At 70.9% G+C, this 15,096-nt stretch overlaps 1 protein-coding gene across 6 annotated transcripts in view; it reads left to right on the top strand.

Moving 5' to 3' along the window:
* SBF1 (SET binding factor 1) overlaps positions 1–14,096 on the top strand; it is a 117,367-nt gene extending 103,271 nt beyond the window's left edge. For 2 of the 6 annotated variants that reach the window (XM_075924271.1, XM_075924262.1), the window contains 17 exons: positions 697–904; positions 2,015–2,211; positions 2,291–2,428; positions 3,069–3,161; positions 3,324–3,395; positions 5,875–6,059; positions 7,328–7,501; positions 8,335–8,436; positions 9,230–9,415; positions 9,524–9,650; positions 9,732–9,862; positions 10,468–10,701; positions 11,446–11,556; positions 11,635–11,849; positions 11,937–12,024; positions 12,105–12,236; positions 12,451–14,096. In XM_075924271.1, the coding sequence (XP_075780386.1) occupies positions 697–904; positions 2,015–2,211; positions 2,291–2,428; positions 3,069–3,161; positions 3,324–3,395; positions 5,875–6,059; positions 7,328–7,501; positions 8,335–8,436; positions 9,230–9,415; positions 9,524–9,650; positions 9,732–9,862; positions 10,468–10,701; positions 11,446–11,556; positions 11,635–11,849; positions 11,937–12,024; positions 12,105–12,236; positions 12,451–12,549 (2,492 nt within the window). In that variant the 3' untranslated portion in view covers positions 12,550–14,096. The remainder of the gene's footprint in view (positions 1–696; positions 905–2,014; positions 2,212–2,290; positions 2,429–3,068; positions 3,162–3,323; positions 3,396–5,874; positions 6,060–7,327; positions 7,502–8,334; positions 8,437–9,229; positions 9,416–9,523; positions 9,651–9,731; positions 9,863–10,467; positions 10,702–11,445; positions 11,557–11,634; positions 11,850–11,936; positions 12,025–12,104; positions 12,237–12,450) is intronic. The other 4 variants (XM_075924298.1, XM_075924264.1, XM_075924291.1 and 1 more) reach the window with 2 other exon arrangements.
* Positions 14,097–15,096: the final 1,000 nt, after the last annotated feature.

The following is a 15,096-nucleotide window of genomic DNA, read 5'->3' as shown; positions in this document are numbered from 1 at the left end:
CTCCGTCGCTCTGGGGCCCGTGGGGCCGTGTCACCATCGGGCAGCCCGTCTCCGTCGCTCTGGGGCCCGTGGGGCCGTGTCACCATCGGGCAGCCCGTCTCCGTCGCTCTGGGGCCCGTGGGGCCGTGTCACCATCGGGCAGCCCGTCTCCGTCGCTCTGGGGCCCGTGGGGCCGTGTCACCATCGGGCAGCCCGTCTCCGTCGCTCTGGGGCCCGTGGGGCCGTGTCACCATCGGGCAGCCCGTCTCCGTCGCTCTGGGGCCCGTGGGGCCGTGTCACCATCGGGCAGCCCGTCTCCGTCGCTCTGGGGCCCGTGGGGCCGTGTCACCATCGGGCAGCCCGTCTCCGTCGCTCTGGGGCCCGTGGGGCCGTGTCACCATCGGGCAGCCCGTCTCCGTCGCTCTGGGGCCCGTGGGGCCGTGTCACCATCGGGCAGCCCGTCTCCGTCGCTCTGGGGCCCGTGGGGCCGTGTCACCATCGGGCAGCCCGTCTCCGTCGCTCTGGGGCCCCTGCCGTGTCGCCACCGGGCAGCCTGTGAGCGCAGGGCCCGGCCGCGCGGCTCACTCAGTCCCAGGCGGCTCGTGCGCGCGGTCGACTCCCTGCAGCCTGTGGCCTGGCCCCCAGTAGGAAGCGGCTGCAGCAAGGCCCAGGGCTCGTCCCCCTCCCCCTGACCCGCCTGGTCCCTCTGCCCTGCAGTGAGCGAGGAGCTGGACCACAGCACCCTGACCCCCTCCACCACCATCAAACCCTCCGACAAGATGACCATGAGCCACCTGGTGGAGCGCGCCTGCTGCCGCGACTACCAGCGCCTGGGCCTGGGCACGCTGAGCAACAGCCTCACCCGCTCCAAGAACGGGCCCTTCCGCATCTCCACCGTCAACCGCATGTACGCCGTCTGCCGCAGGTGAGGGCCGCCGGGGGGCGGGGCCGTCTGCCGCAGGTGAGGGCCGCCGGGGGGCGGGGCCATTGGCAGAGGGGCGGGGCCGTCTGCCGCAGGTGAGGGCGGCCGGGGGGCGGGGCCATTGGCAGGGGGGCGGGGCCGTCTGCTGCAGGTGAGGGCCGCCGGGGGGCGGGGCCATTGGCAGGGGGGCGGGGCCGTCTGCTGCAGGTGAGGGCCGCCGGGGGGAGAGGAGCGGAAGTGAGGGACTGGCTCGGAGAACAGGAAAGGCTTTAGGCAAGGACCCATCGGCCAGAGGAGGTACCTGATGCAGGGGGAGGGCAGAGCCTTCCCCCACAGGGACGTGCCTGGCCGGTGCTGCTAGTGGGCGGTGTGTGTTTTGTGGCCCACGGCATCTGCTCTCTCCCACAGTTGGGTGGGGTGGCCGGGGGGTGGAGCTGCCGGGGGGCGGGCGGCCGGGCCTATGGTCTCTGCTCTCTCCCGCTGCTGGATGCGGCGGCCGGGGGGCGGGGCTACCGGGGGGCGGGGCGGCCGGGCCCATGGTCTCTGCTCTCTCCCACAGCTGGATGGGGCGGCCGGGGGGCGGGGCTGCCGGGGGGCGGGGCGGCCGGGCCCATGGTCTCTGCTCTCTCCCACAGCTGGATGGGGCGGCCGGGGGGCGGGCGGCCGGGCCCATGGTCTCTGCTCTCTCCCACAGCTGGATGGGGCGGCCGGGGGGCGGGGCTGCCGGGGGGCGGGGCGGCCGGGCCCATGGTCTCTGCTCTCTCCCACAGCTGGATGGGGCGGCCGGGGGGGCGGCCGGGGGGCGGGGCGGCCGGGCCCATGGTCTCTGCTCTCTCCCACAGCTGGACGGGGCGGCCGGGGGGGCGGGGCGGCGGGGCTGCCGGGGGGCGGGCGGCCGGGCCCACGGTCTCTGCTCTCTCCCACAGCTGGATGGGGCGGCCGGGGGGGCGGCCGGGGGGGCGGGGCTGCCGGGGGGGCGGGGCGGCCGGGCCCATGGTCTCTGCTCTCTCCCACAGCTGGATGGGGCGGCGGGGGCTGCCGGGGGGCGGCGGCCGGGGGCGGGGCGGCCGGGGGGCGGGCGGCCGGGCCCACGGTCTCTGCTCTCTCCCACAGCTACCCGGGGCTGCTGATCGTCCCGCACAGCATCCAGGACAACACCATCCTGCGGATCTCGCGCTGCTACCGCCAGAGCCGCTTCCCGGTGGTGTGCTGGCGCCACTCGCGCACCAAGGCCGTGCTGCTGCGCTCGGGGGGGCTGCACGGCAAGGGGCTCGGGGGCCTCTTCAAGTCGCAGAACGCCCCGGCCTCAGGTACCGGCCCCTCCCCGGCTCCGGGGGACGCGGCTCCGGCGCCGCCAGCCCCTCGCGCTGACCCCGGCTCTCCTGGCAGGCCCCTCGCAGACGGACTCCACCAGCCTGGAGCAGGAGAAGTACCTGCAGGCCGTGATCAACTCCATGCCCCACTTCGCCGACGCCGGCGGGCGCAACACGCTCAGCGGCTTCGGCTCCGCGCACATGAGCAGCGCAGGTAGGGGCCTGGCTCGCGCACCGGGGCCGGGCTGGGCTCTGTCACCCGGGGCCCCTCCCTGCCCGCTGGGAGCTCAGCAATGGGGCTGGGGCCAGGGCTGCCCACCCGGAGTCCCAGCCCCTGGCCCTGCCCGGGCGCGGGGGGGTGGGCTGGGGCCGAATTACCTGAGCAGCGAGATGGCCCAGCACCTCCTGGCAGGGCCGAGCGCGCCCGGCCGCACCTCCAGGTGAGTCTTTCTGCCTCCTCTGCCCTGTTCTGCCTCGGTTTCCCTCCTGCCGGCGCCAGGCTCCCCCGCCCCCACCCCGCCACCCAAGGCTCCCTTCCCATCCCGCGTCCTGGCCCCACTCCCCCCAGGCTCCTTTCCCACCACCGGTCCTGGCGCCCGGCTCCCTTCCCAGCCATTGTCCGTCTGCAGCATCCCACGGCCGTTGCGCTCGAGCCGGGTCCCGGTGGCCGGCGCCGTGGCACCGAGGCTGCCCTGTGAGGTGCTGGGGGTCTGTCGGCCTAGGGCAGAGGTGGTGGCACCTGCCCCCAGGCGCTCGGAGCCCTCCGGGAGCTGCGTGGCGCCCGGCACCGGCCTCTGCCTGGGGGCTCCGCTCTCGGCGGCGAGGCCAAACCTGCTGTTTTGTTGGTGCTACAGATTCCTCCGACAAGCGGCAGCCCAAGCTGGGATCGCTCATGAAGCAGGTGATGGGAGGGAAGGACGATGGGCCCGGCACTATTAGCCGCGGAGGTGAGGAACGGCGCCGGCCGGCCTGCCGTAGAGTAGCTGCTCCGCCTCGGCTCCCCGGGGCCTGGCGCGCCCTCCCCTCCCGGCGCCTGCTCACTCCCCCGGGAGCCCCGGCCTGGGGCCCCGGCATGGCCTCCTCTCCACCCTGTGCTCTCTCGGCGCTAGGTCCCCGCGCCAGGGTCGTCACCCTGTCGGCCCCCAAGGGCGCCTCGGCGAAGGGCCGCGAGAGTCCCCGAGGTACGGTACCGCCGAGCCAAGCCGCCGGCGCTAACCCGGGCATGTGACTGACAGCCCCGGCGCCTTGGCGCGCCTAACCCCCCCCGGCCCCTAACCCCCCGCGGCCCCTAACCCCCCCCGGCGCCTTGGCGCGCCTAACCCCCCCGGCCCCTAACCCCCCCCCGGCGCCTTGGCGCCCCTAACCCCCCGCGGCCCCTAACCCCCCCCCCGGCGCCTTGGCGCGCCTAACCCCCCGCGGCCCCTAACCCCCCCCCCCGGCACCTTGGCACGCCTAACCCCCCGCGGCCCCTAACCCCCCCGGCCCCTAACCCCCCCCGGCACCTTGGCACGCCTAACCCCCCGCGGCCCCTAACCCCCCCGGCCCCTAACCCCCCCCCCCGGCACCTTGGCACGCCTAACCCCCCGCGGCCCCTAACCCCCCCGGCCCCTAACCCCCCCCGGCACCTTGGCGCGCCTAACCCCCTGCGGCCCCTAACCCCCCCCGGCACCTTGGCGCGCCTAACCCCCTGTGGCCCCTAACCCCCCCCCCGGTGCCTTGGCGCGCCTAACCCCCTGTGGCCCCTAACCCCCCCCCCGGTGCCTTGGCACGTCTAACCCCCTGCGGCCCCTAACCCCCCCGGCCCCTAACCCTCCCCGGCGCCTTGGCGTGCCTAACCCCCTGCGGCCCCTAACCCCCCTGGCGCCTTGGCGCGCCTAACCCCCTGCGGCCCCTAACCCCCCCCGGCGCCTTGGCGCCCCTAACCCCCCGCGGCCCCTAACCCCCCCCGGCGCCTTGGCGCCCCTAACCCCCCGCGGCCCCTAACCCCCCCCGGCGCCTTGGCGCCCCTAACCCCCCCCGGCGCCTTGGCGCCCCTAACCCCCTGCGGCCCCTAACCCCCCCCCCGGCGCCTTGGCGCCCCTAACCCCCTGTGACCACTAACAATCCCCCCGGCGCCTTGGCGCACCTAAACCCCTGCGACCACTAACAACCCTCCCGGCGCCTTGGCGCCCCTAACCCCCTGCGGCCCCTAACCCCCCCCCCCCCGGCGCCTTGGCGCCCCTAACCCCCTGCGACCACTAACAACCCCCCCGGCGCCTTGGCGCACCTAAACCCCTGCGACCACTAACAACCCCCCCAGCGCGCCTAAACCCCTGTGGCCCCTAACCCCCCCCGGTGCCTTGGTGCACCTAAACCCCTGTGGCCCCTAACCCCCCCGGCACCTTCGCGCACCTAACCCCCTGCAACCACTAACACCCCCCCCCGGCGCCTTGGTGCCCCTAACCCCCTGCGACCACTAAACCCCCCCCCCCCCCCCAGTGCCTTCAGATGCCTACTCTCCCCCTGGCAACTTCGCGTGCCTAACCCCCCGCAGCCCCTAACCCCCCCCCATGGTCCCTTCACGCACCTAACACCCCCCGCGCCTAACGCGCCCCCTCCGCGGCCCCTTTGCACACCTAACACACACCCCCACCCCACGGCCCCTTTGCACACCTAACACACACACCCACCCCCACGGCCCCTTTGCACACCTAACACACACCCCCACCCCACGGCCCCTTTGCACACCTAACACCCCCCCCACGGCCCCTTTGCACACCTAACACACCCCCCCATGGCCCCTTTGCACAACTAACACACACACCCCCCCACGGCCCCTTTGCACACCTAACACACACCCACCCCCACGGCCCCTTTGCACACCTAACACACACCCCCACCCCCACGGCCCCTTTGCACACCTAACACCCCCCCCACGGCCCCTTTGCACACCTAACACACCCCCCATGGCCCCTTTGCACAACTAACACACACACCCCCCCACGGCCCCTTTGCACACCTAACACACACACACCCCCACGGCCCCTTTGCACACCTAACACACACACCCCCCCACGGCCCCTTTGCACACCTAACACACACACCCCCCCACGGCCCCTTTGCACACCTAACACACACACACCCCCACGGCCCCTTTGCACACCTAACACACACACACCCATGGCCCCTTTGCACACCTAACACCCCCCCCACAGCCCCTTTGCACACCTAACACACACACACACACACACACGGCCCCTTTGCACACCTAACACACACACACACACCCCCACGGCCCCTTTCTACGCCTTTACACTCCCCCCCCGCGGCCCCTTCGTGCGCCCAACCCCCCGCATGCCCCTTTGCGCCCCCCGCGGCCCGCTAACCGCACGGCCCGCTAACCGCACGGAATGGCTTTCCCGGCGCCCAGGTAAGTGCAGACCCAGCTGATCCTGGCTCAGGCTCCCAGGTTTGCTTTTGGCTCCTTCCCTCGGCCGGGGCCTGGCTCCGGGCGGGTTCCAGCTCACAGGGGCGTGGGCCGGCCTGTGCAGAGCCCTGAGCCCGCCGGGCCCCGTGCCGAGGAGCGAGGGGCCAGCCTGGCCGGGGAGGCTGCGGGATCCGGGCGCCGCGAGGTCCCCGGGCGCGGCTGAGCCGTGGCCATGCCCCTGCCCTCCCTTGCAGGCAAGTGGGGCAGCATCCGGGCCAGTGGGCGCATGAGCAGCTACGTGCTGAACATGGACATCGGGTCCCGCCTGGCCGGGAAGGACGGGCTGAGCGCCCAGCACAACGGGGCCCCCTCGGAGGCCAGCTTCCTGCGCCCGCACCGCGCCTCCCTCTACATCATCGGGGACAAGTCGCAGCTGAAGGTACCGGGGGGCGGAGCTGCAGCGTTGGGGGGGCTGGAGGGGGCAGGGGTCCTCAGTATGTGGGGAGGCTGGGGGGAGCCTTGCTGTGTGGGGGGGCCTCACTGTGTGTGGGGTGGCCGGGGGGGCCCTGTCAGCATGTGGGGCGGCCGGGAGGGGCCCTGGTTCGTGGGGGGGGGCGTTGTCAGTGTGGGGGGCTACTGGAGGGGGCACCTCACTGTGTGTGGGGCGGCCGGGAGGGGCCCTGGTTCGTGGGGGGGCGTTGTCAGCGTGGGGGGCTACTGGAGGGGGCACCTCACTATGTGGGGCAGCCGGGAGGGGCCCTGGTTCGTGGGGGGGGGCGTTGTCAGCGTGGGGGCTACTGGAGGGGGCACCTTACTGTGTGTGGGGCGGCCGGGAGGGGCCCTGGTTCGTGGGGGGGGGCGTTGTCAGCGTGGGGGGCTACTGGAGGGGGCACCTCACTGTGTGTGGGGCGGCCGGGAGGGGCCCTGGTTCGTGGGGGGGGCGTTGTCAGTGTGGGGGGCTACTGGAGGGGGCACCTTACTGTGTGTGGGGCGGCCGGGAGGGGCCCTGGTTCGTGGGGGGGGGCGTTGTCAGCGTGGGGGGCTACTGGAGGGGGCACCTTACTGTGTGTGGGGCGGCCGGGAGGGGCCCTGGTTCGTGGGGGGGGGCGTTGTCAGCGTGGGGGGCTACTGGAGGGGGCACCTCACTGTGTGTGGGGCGGCCGGGAGGGGCCCTGGTTCGTGGGGGGGGTGTTGTCAGCGTGGGGGGCTACTGGAGGGGGCACCTCACTGTGTGGGGCGGCCGGGAGGGGCCCTGGTTCGTGGGGGGGGCGTTGTCAGCGTGGGGGCTACTGGAGGGGGCACCTTACTGTGTGTGGGGCGGCCGGGAGGGGCCCTGGTTCGTGGGGGGGGTGTTGTCAGCGTGGGGGGCTACTGGAGGGGGCACCTCACTGTGTGGGGCGGCCGGGAGGGGCCCTGGTTCGTGGGGGGGGCGTTGTCAGCGTGGGGGCTACTGGAGGGGGCACCTCACTGTGTGGGGCGGCCGGGAGGGGCCCTGGTTCGTGGGGGGGGTGTTGTCAGCGTGGGGGCTACTGGAAGCGGCACCTCACTGTGTGGGGCGGCCGGGGGGGACTTCACGCACCGGGGTGCTGTGGGGAAATGGGCCCCGCGGTGCAGCTCCGAGTGCCAGGCCCGGACGGCCCCCCCGTCGAGGGGCTGGGGCTGGCCCTGGCCCGGGGCTCACGGGGCGCCTGTCGCCCACGGTTCCAGGGGGTGAAGCCGGACCCGCTGCAGCACTGGGAGGTGGTGCCCATCGAGGTGTTCGACGTGCGCCAGGTCAAGGCCAGCTTCAAGAAGCTGCTGAAGGCCTGTGTGCCCAGCCCGCGCCCGGAGCCCAGCCCGCCCTACCTGCGCTCTCTGGAGGAGTCTGAGTGGCTGTCCCAGGTCAGTGCGCTGGGCCGGGAGCTGCCAGGGGTCACGGGAGCCCCACGGCGCTGGGGGGGGGGGCCTTCCCGCGGATCGGCCCGGCGCTGGGGGGGGGCCTTCCCGCGGATCGGCCCGGCACTGGGGGGGGGGGCCTTCCCGCGGATCGGCCCGGCGCTGGGGGGGGGCCTTCCCGCGGATCGGCCCGGCGCTGGGGGGGGGGGGCCTTCCCGCGGATCGGCCCGGCGCTGGGGGGGGGGGGGGGGCCTTCCCGCGGATCGGCCCGGCGCTGGGGGGGGGGGGGGGGGGGCCTTCCCGCGGATCGGCCCGGCGCTGGGGGGGGGGGGGTGGCCCTTCCCGCGGATCGGCCCGGCGGAGCCAGCAGCCCTGGCTGGGCGCTTGAGCTGGACAGACCCCAGCTGGGAACAAGGCCCCGTTTTGCACAGCGGGGGGGATGAACCTGGACCAGGCTGCTCTGGGGGGGCAGGTCCTTGGGGTCTAGCCGGGGGTCTGTGCGAGGCTCGTGGACCCGGTGCAAGGGCAGCTGGGCTGCATGGGCGCTCGGACTGGGCAAGCCACGGCCCCCTCTGGTCCCTGCGTGCTGCCTAGTCTGGGGAGGAGCGCACCCTCCAGTCCGGGCGGGGGGACAGGGGACTGCTGGGGGAGGCTGGCCCCAGAGGCCTCTGTCCCAGCTGCTCACACTTCGCTGCTCTCACGACTCTGGGCTGACGGGCCGCAGCGGTTCCTGCCCCAGGGCCCGGCCGATACCCAGGGCTGGAGTCGGCTCACGTCCCCCTGGCCTGCCCCGCTCCCCAGCCTCCTGCCCCCGGTAAGCCCTGGCGCTGTGTCCACAGATCCACAAGGTCCTGCAGATCTCCGTGCTGGTGGTGGAGCTGCTGGATACGGGCTCCTCCGTGCTGGTCAGCCTGGAGGACGGCTGGGATATCACCACGCAGGTAGGAGCCAGCCCCTGCTGGCCCAGGCTGGCCTGAGCTCCCTGCCCGCCAGGCCTGAACACCGGCCCCCCCAGCTACCCTTCCTGGCAGCTGGCCTGGGCTCCCCACCCGCCAGGCCCTGACACCGGCCCCCCCAGCTGCCCTTTCCGGAGGCTGGCCTGAGCTCCCCGCCCGCCAGGCCCGGACACCGGCCCCCCCAGCTGCCCTTTCCGGCAGCTGGCCTGGGCTCCCCACCCGCCAGGCCCTGACACCGGCCCCCCCAGCTACCCTTCCTGGCAGCTGGCCTGGGCTCCCCACCCGCCAGGCCCTGACACTGGCCCCCCCGGCTGCCCTTCCCGGAGGCTGGCCTGGGCTCCCAGCCCACCAGGCCCGGACACTGGCCCCCCCAGCTGCCCTTCCCGGCAACTGGCCTGGGCTCCCTGCCCGCCAGGCCCTGACACTGGCCCCCCCGGCTGCCCTTCCCGGCAACTGGCCTGGGCTCCCTGCCCGCCAGGCCCTGACACTGGCTCCCCCCGGCTGCCCTTCCCGGAGGCTGGCCTGGGCTCCCTGCCCGCCAGGCCCGGACACCGGCCCCCCCAGCTGCCCTTCCCGGAGGCTGGCCTGGGCTCCCTGCCCGCCAGGCCCTGACACTGGCTCCCCCCGGCTGCCCTTCCCGGAGGCTGGCCTGGGCTCCCTGCCCGCCAGGCCCTGACACTGGCTCCCCCCGGCTGCCCTTCCCGGAGGCTGGCCTGGGCTCCCTGCCCGCCAGGCCCGGACGCCGGCTCCCCCGGCTGATGCTGGCTCCTGCCGGCAGGTGGTGTCTCTGGTGCAGCTGCTGTCGGACCCCTACTACCGGACGATGGAGGGCTTCCGGCTCCTGGTGGAGAAGGAGTGGCTCTCCTTCGGGCACCGCTTCAGCCACCGCGGAGCCCAGACCCTCACCAGCCAGAGCAGCGGCTTCGCGCCCGTCTTCCTGCAGTTCCTGGACTGCGTCCATCAGGTGAGCGCTCCCAGCCAGGCCTCCGGGTCTGGGCCTCGGCTCCGGCCGGGGGATCCGCCCCGGTGGGGGAGGCTGGAGCCCATTGGGCCTGTGCTGGTGTCTCCGCAGATCCACCTCCAGTTCCCCATGGAGTTTGAGTTCAGCCAGTACTACCTGAAGTTCCTCAGCTACCACTACGTGTCCAACCGCTTCCGCACCTTCCTGCTGGACTCGGACTACGAGCGCATCGAGCTGGGTAAGGGCCCCGCCTGCCCCCCCCCCGGCCCCAGCCCCGCGGGCAGGGCCGGAGCTGAGCGGCCTCCGCTCCTCCCCACAGGCCTCCTGTACGAGGAGAAGGGCGAGCGCAAGAGCCAGCAGCTCTACAAGTCCGTCTGGGATTACATCGAGCGGCTGAACAAGAGAACGCCCGTCTTCTTCAACTACATGTACGCGCCCGAGGACGGAGAGGTGAGCCGCCCGCCCGCTGGCCGGGGCAGGGCCAGGGAGACCCCCCAGCAGGGAGGGAAGCAGGTGGCTCTGGGAGCCCTGCTCAGCCAGCCCTGGGGATGGCCGAGGTCCCAGCATGCAGTGCGGCCTGCCCGGTGCGTGGACGGAGGCCTGGCCAGCGAAGCTGCCGCCCCCCCGGGCTTGGCGAGCGCTCGTCGCTACCCAGCCCACCTGGGACGTGTCCCGCGGCGGCGAGCCGGCCCCCCAGGCAGCGTTTGGAGGGACTTCGCCCCTTGCCCCGGTGTGACGGCCAGAGGCCCAGCCGCCGGCGCACCCCACGGTCTCGCTGGGGCAGGCAGGGGCACGATGCCGGGGCTCTGGGCCCTGCTCGCTCCACAGCTGCTCTGCATTCCTGGGCCTGACCCGGGCCAGCTGGCTGGGGCACGCTGAGCGCCGGGAGCCAGAGCCTACCCCAGCTCTCCAGGCCTCGGCAGAGCCACGCTGGGGGGGGGGGGGCTGGCCCTCGGGAGCCCCCTCCTGCTGCTGGTTCCCCTGCCCTACTGCCCCGGGGCCGGGCAGTGCAGGAGGCTCCCAGGCCCTGTGTGACGCCCCGGCCTGTTCCCCAGGTGCTGAGGCCGTACAGCAACATCTCCAACCTGAAGGTGTGGGACTACTACATCCAGGAGACCCTGTCCGAGGGCCCCTCCTACGACTGGGAGCTGGTGCAGGAGCAGCCGGAGCACGGGGATGAGGCAGATCGGCAGGACTCCAGCGCCCCGCAGACCAAGCGCAAGATCATCTGGCCCTGCTACGACAACCGCAGCCGTGTGGAGCCCGACGCCATCTCCAAGCTGCTGGAGGTGAGCGCAGCGCGGGGACCGCCCCAGGGACACCTTAGCCACCAGCTGGCTCGGGCCGAGGCCCATTTTCTGAGGGAACGAGCAGAGCAGGGCAGTGACGCGAACAGCCCCGCATCCTGGCCCCACTGCTGGCAGTCAGAGCCTCAGGGACCGCCAGGGCCAAGGCCTGTGTCCCTGGCCACTGATCTAGTTCTTTACTGAACCCCTGTTATAGTTTTGGCTTCACAACATCCATCGGCGAGGAGTTCCACAGGTTGACTGTGGGTTGTGTGAAGAAAAACTTCCCGGTTTGTCTTAAACCTGTCACCAATTGATTTTGGTGGGAGATCCTGGTTTACCTGAAGGGTTAAGTAGCATTTCTCTCTTCACTTGTCCCGTACCAGTTGTGATTTTTGTCCTGCCACATCCCCCTTCGTCGTCTCTTCCAGAAAAGTCCCCGTCTCATTTCTCTCCTCCCACGGCAGCCGTTCCAAACCTGTCGGTTTTGTGGCCCTTTGCTGCACCTTTTCCAACACTAATCGGCCTTTTCTGAGCTGGGGCGCCCCGAGCTGCGTGACGTCCGCACCCTACAGGCCTGCCGCTGAGAAATCCACCCACAGGCCTCGTGCAGAGCCGCTCGCACGGCTGTGTGCACGGCTGCTGGCCCTCGCACGTTGCCCTGCGTGTGCAGCCCGTGAGCTTGCCACCCCTGGTTTCCTGGGTGTGCCCTCTCCCTTGTCCACAATAACTCTGCTTCTCCCCCAGGAGCTGCACAGCCTGGAGGCGGAGCTGGGCCAGGCGCCGGAGCGCTGGAAGGACATGTGGGACAAGGTGAAAGCCTCCCAGCGCACAGAGGCCCGGCAGGAGGCCAGCAGGGTAGGTCTCAGGCCCTGGAGGTGCTGGGGGTGCCCGGGCGAGCGGCCGGCACCCTCACGTCCCTGCTCTCCTCTGCAGATGGCGTCCAGCTCCCTGCTCATGTCCTCCAGCCTCCTGCCCCACCGGCGCTCGCTGGGGGTCTACCTGCAGGAGAGCAGCGTGGGCTCCACCCTCAACCTGAGCCTGGACAGCGACGCCAGCAGCAGCTCCACCCCGTCCAGCGGGAAGCAGGGGGCCCGCAAGAGCACCAGCCACCTGTACAGCCAGTTCCAGACGTCGGAGAGCGAGAACAGGCGAGCGCGGGGGGCTGGGGGGGGGGCTGGGCAGGGGGCCCGGGGCTGGCACGGCGGCGGCGCTAACCCGCTCCCTGCGGCCCGCAGGTCCTACGAGGGGACGCTCTACAAGAAAGGAGCCTTCATGAAGCCCTGGAAGGCCCGCTGGTTCGTGCTGGATAAAACCAAACACCAGGTACCGCGGGGAGGGGAGGGGAGGGGCGGGGAGGGGGGCCGGGGCGGGGCCCAGCTGACGTGCTCTGCCGTCCCCTGCAGCTGCGGTACTACGAGAGCCGGCAGGACACGGAGTGCAAAGGGGTCATCGACCTGGTGGAGGTGGAGTCCATCACCCCCGGCACCCACACGATGGGGGCCCCCAAGACCGTGGAGGAGAAGGCCTTCTTCGACGTGAGTGCGGGGCCGGGGCGGGGCAGGCCCAGTCCGCGTTGGGCTCCCCTGGGCCCCCGCTCTCTGCAGAGGCCCCGTGGCCCCAGTCCTGCCTCCCACCCCCCCAGGCGGGACCCAGAGGCTCCTGCTGACTCCGCCCCCCCAGGCGGGACCCAGAGGCCCCCGCTGACTCCGCCCCCCTCCCGGCCTCAGCTCTCCGCTTTTCTCCCTGCAGCTGAAGACGACGAAGCGAGTTTACAATTTCTGCGCCCAGGACGTGCATCTGGCTCAGCAGTGGATCGACCGCATCCAAGGCTGCTTGTCGGACGCGTGAGCCCAGCAGCCCCGCTCCGGGCCCTGGCGTGAAGCAGAGACGGGACCCTGGTTTGGACCTGAGCTGGGCCAGGTCTGGCGGGCGGACGGACGGAGGAGGGGCAGGCCGGAGCCTCTCTCCCCACTGCCGGAGCACGTCGTACGGAAAGTCCCAGGCCCTGCCGGCTCCCGGACAGAGCCAGGCCTGGGCGGGATCAGTCTGTTACACTCTGGTAGGAGCCGTCTAGCGGAGGAATCACATGGAAATGTCGGGCAGAAGGCGGGGGCTCCCTTCTTCCAGCCCCCCCCCAAGCCGGTCTGAGCCAGTAATGACCCTCCCCCATGCCGGCTGCCTCGGTTCCCCGGCAGGACGGCGCGGGACACGGGCCTCGGTTCCCCGGCAGGACGGCGCGGGACACGGGCCTCGGTTCCCCAGCAGGACGGCGCGGGACACGGGCCTCGGGGGTTTGGCCCATTGCTGGGCGAGGCTCCAGGAGGGGCCGTGGCTGAACCCCACTGCAGAGCGGCAGCGGCTTTCCCGGGAGCTGCTTGGGGACTTGCACTAAGCGCGCGAGAGCCGGCCCCTGCCCTGCTCCCGGCCCTGGCCCAGCCCTTCCGAGCAGGGCCCCAGCTCAGGTCAGCCTGCCCAGCCAGGCCCTAGCTCCATGGACAGTAGACGGAGGGCACTGGGACCAGAGGGCCAGGCCCCGCCCCACGACAGGCAGGGTCTCCTGGCACAGGCTGGTCAGCTGGGGGGTCTCATCAGTATTTTAGCTCCGGGGGCCGGGCCCTGCTTGGCCCCACTCTCCCCCCTGTGCCTCTGGGGCGGGCGGCAGTGCAGCCCCTGCCGGACGGCTGGCTCGGGGGCTGTCGGGCCTTGTGTCCGCACGGCCCCAGCCCTCTCCCTGCCCTGGGGGGGCAAAGGCTTCTGGGTAGCTGGGCCGGGCCGGGGCCTGTGTACAGAACCCTCCCCTCCCCACGCCCGAGCCTGCAGCCGGGTTGTGCACTCCCCTCCCGCAGCTCCAGCCACCAGTCTCCCTGCAGCCGCGGGCTGGGGGGCTGAGCTCCCCCCGCCCCGAGCTCTGGTCCCGGTTGCCCGGTGGGCCAGGGCCGGCTTGTTGGCGAGTCCTGCTGCCTCCCACCCGCTTCCTGCTGTAACTTATTGAATCATGAGACAGGTGATGGCATCTCTGGTACAGAAACAAGCCCCCTCACCCCCTTGGTTGGCACCTTGGCAAGCTTTGCCCCCAGCTGGCTCCTCGCTAGAGCCCTGCGCACGGTCCCCCGCCTGCCTGGCCGCCCCTTGGTTAGTTCACCACCTTCCTGCCATGGCCCCGCAGGCCTGGGACCCCCGGTGGCGACCGTTCTCCCTGTCTTGTTTTTATTTCCGTGCAGAGCTCTTTGTACAGTCTTAACCCCGGGAACGGCGGGGCCGGGAGCAGTTGTAGATTATTGCCGTTTCTGTACATTGTGTCTCACATACAGAGTCCGTGTATTGTATTGTGCCTAGAGGGAAATGTTGTTCTATAAAGAGAAGACTAACGGAATTTAATAAAAAATTAATATGAAGCTTTTTCTCTGGGGCCCGGGGCCGTCCACAGACTCATAGACTTTAAGGTCAGAAGGGACCATTATGATGATCTAGTCTGACCCCCTGCACAGTGCAGGCCACAGAATCTCACCCACCCCTCCCAGAATAATCCTCTCACCTAGATCTCAGATATTGAAGCCTTCAGATACTTTTGAAGACCCCAAGATGCAGAGAATCCTCCAGCTGTGATCTGTGCCCCATGCTACAGGGGAAGGCGAAAAACCTCCAGGGCCTCTGCCAATCTACCCTGGAGGAAAATTCCTTCCCGACCCCAAATATGGCGATCAGCTAAACCCTGAGCATGTGGGCAAGACTCACCAACCAGACACCACCAAGAAAAGTTCTCTATAGTAACTCCTATCATCCCTCCATTGACCTATTTCCCACTGAGAATGAATGGTCAAGTAGTTACCAAGATCATGTTATCTCATCAACCCATCCCCTTCTCATAGAATCATAGAACTGGAAGAGATCTCAGAAGGTCAGCAAGTCCGTGCAGTTTGGGCCCCCTGGAGAGCCCTGGGGGGGGGAGCATCCTCAGGGCGCTCGCTGCTCGTCCCCTCCCAGCTGTCCCTGCGGCGCTGCCAGTGACCAAGCATCGGCCTCTCCTTGCCAGGGCTTGTGCGTGCGTCCATCCCGGGGCCTTCGGGCTTGCCAGGGTCTCAGGGCCTCACTCGTGGACTAGGCCAGGCTGGGCTGCCAGCACCCAAAGCTGCTCTCTTGGCGGTGGGCCATGGCCCAGAGCCCGGCTCCTGTTCTCCATCCTACCAGCAAGAGGCTGAAGGAAACATTTGGAAAGGTTTGACCCCGAACTCCACGAGGTCACAGGAGGGACCAGACGTCACCTGCTGCCAGGCCTGTTCCTCTGTTCTCTGCGTGCGAGATTCCCGTGTAGCCGCTCGCAGTGCAGAATGGCCCTGCCCCGCGGCGCCGTTTCCTCCAGCCAGCTCCCCGCAGCTGGAGCTGATGCTTGGGGGT

The sequence above is a fragment of the Pelodiscus sinensis genome, chromosome 1 (genome assembly GCF_049634645.1).
Source record: "Pelodiscus sinensis isolate JC-2024 chromosome 1, ASM4963464v1, whole genome shotgun sequence".
Classification (NCBI taxonomy): Eukaryota; Metazoa; Chordata; order Testudines; family Trionychidae; genus Pelodiscus; species Pelodiscus sinensis.
The sequence above is the reverse complement of the archived record's forward strand: the minus strand, read 5'-3'. Positions and strand labels throughout refer to the sequence as shown.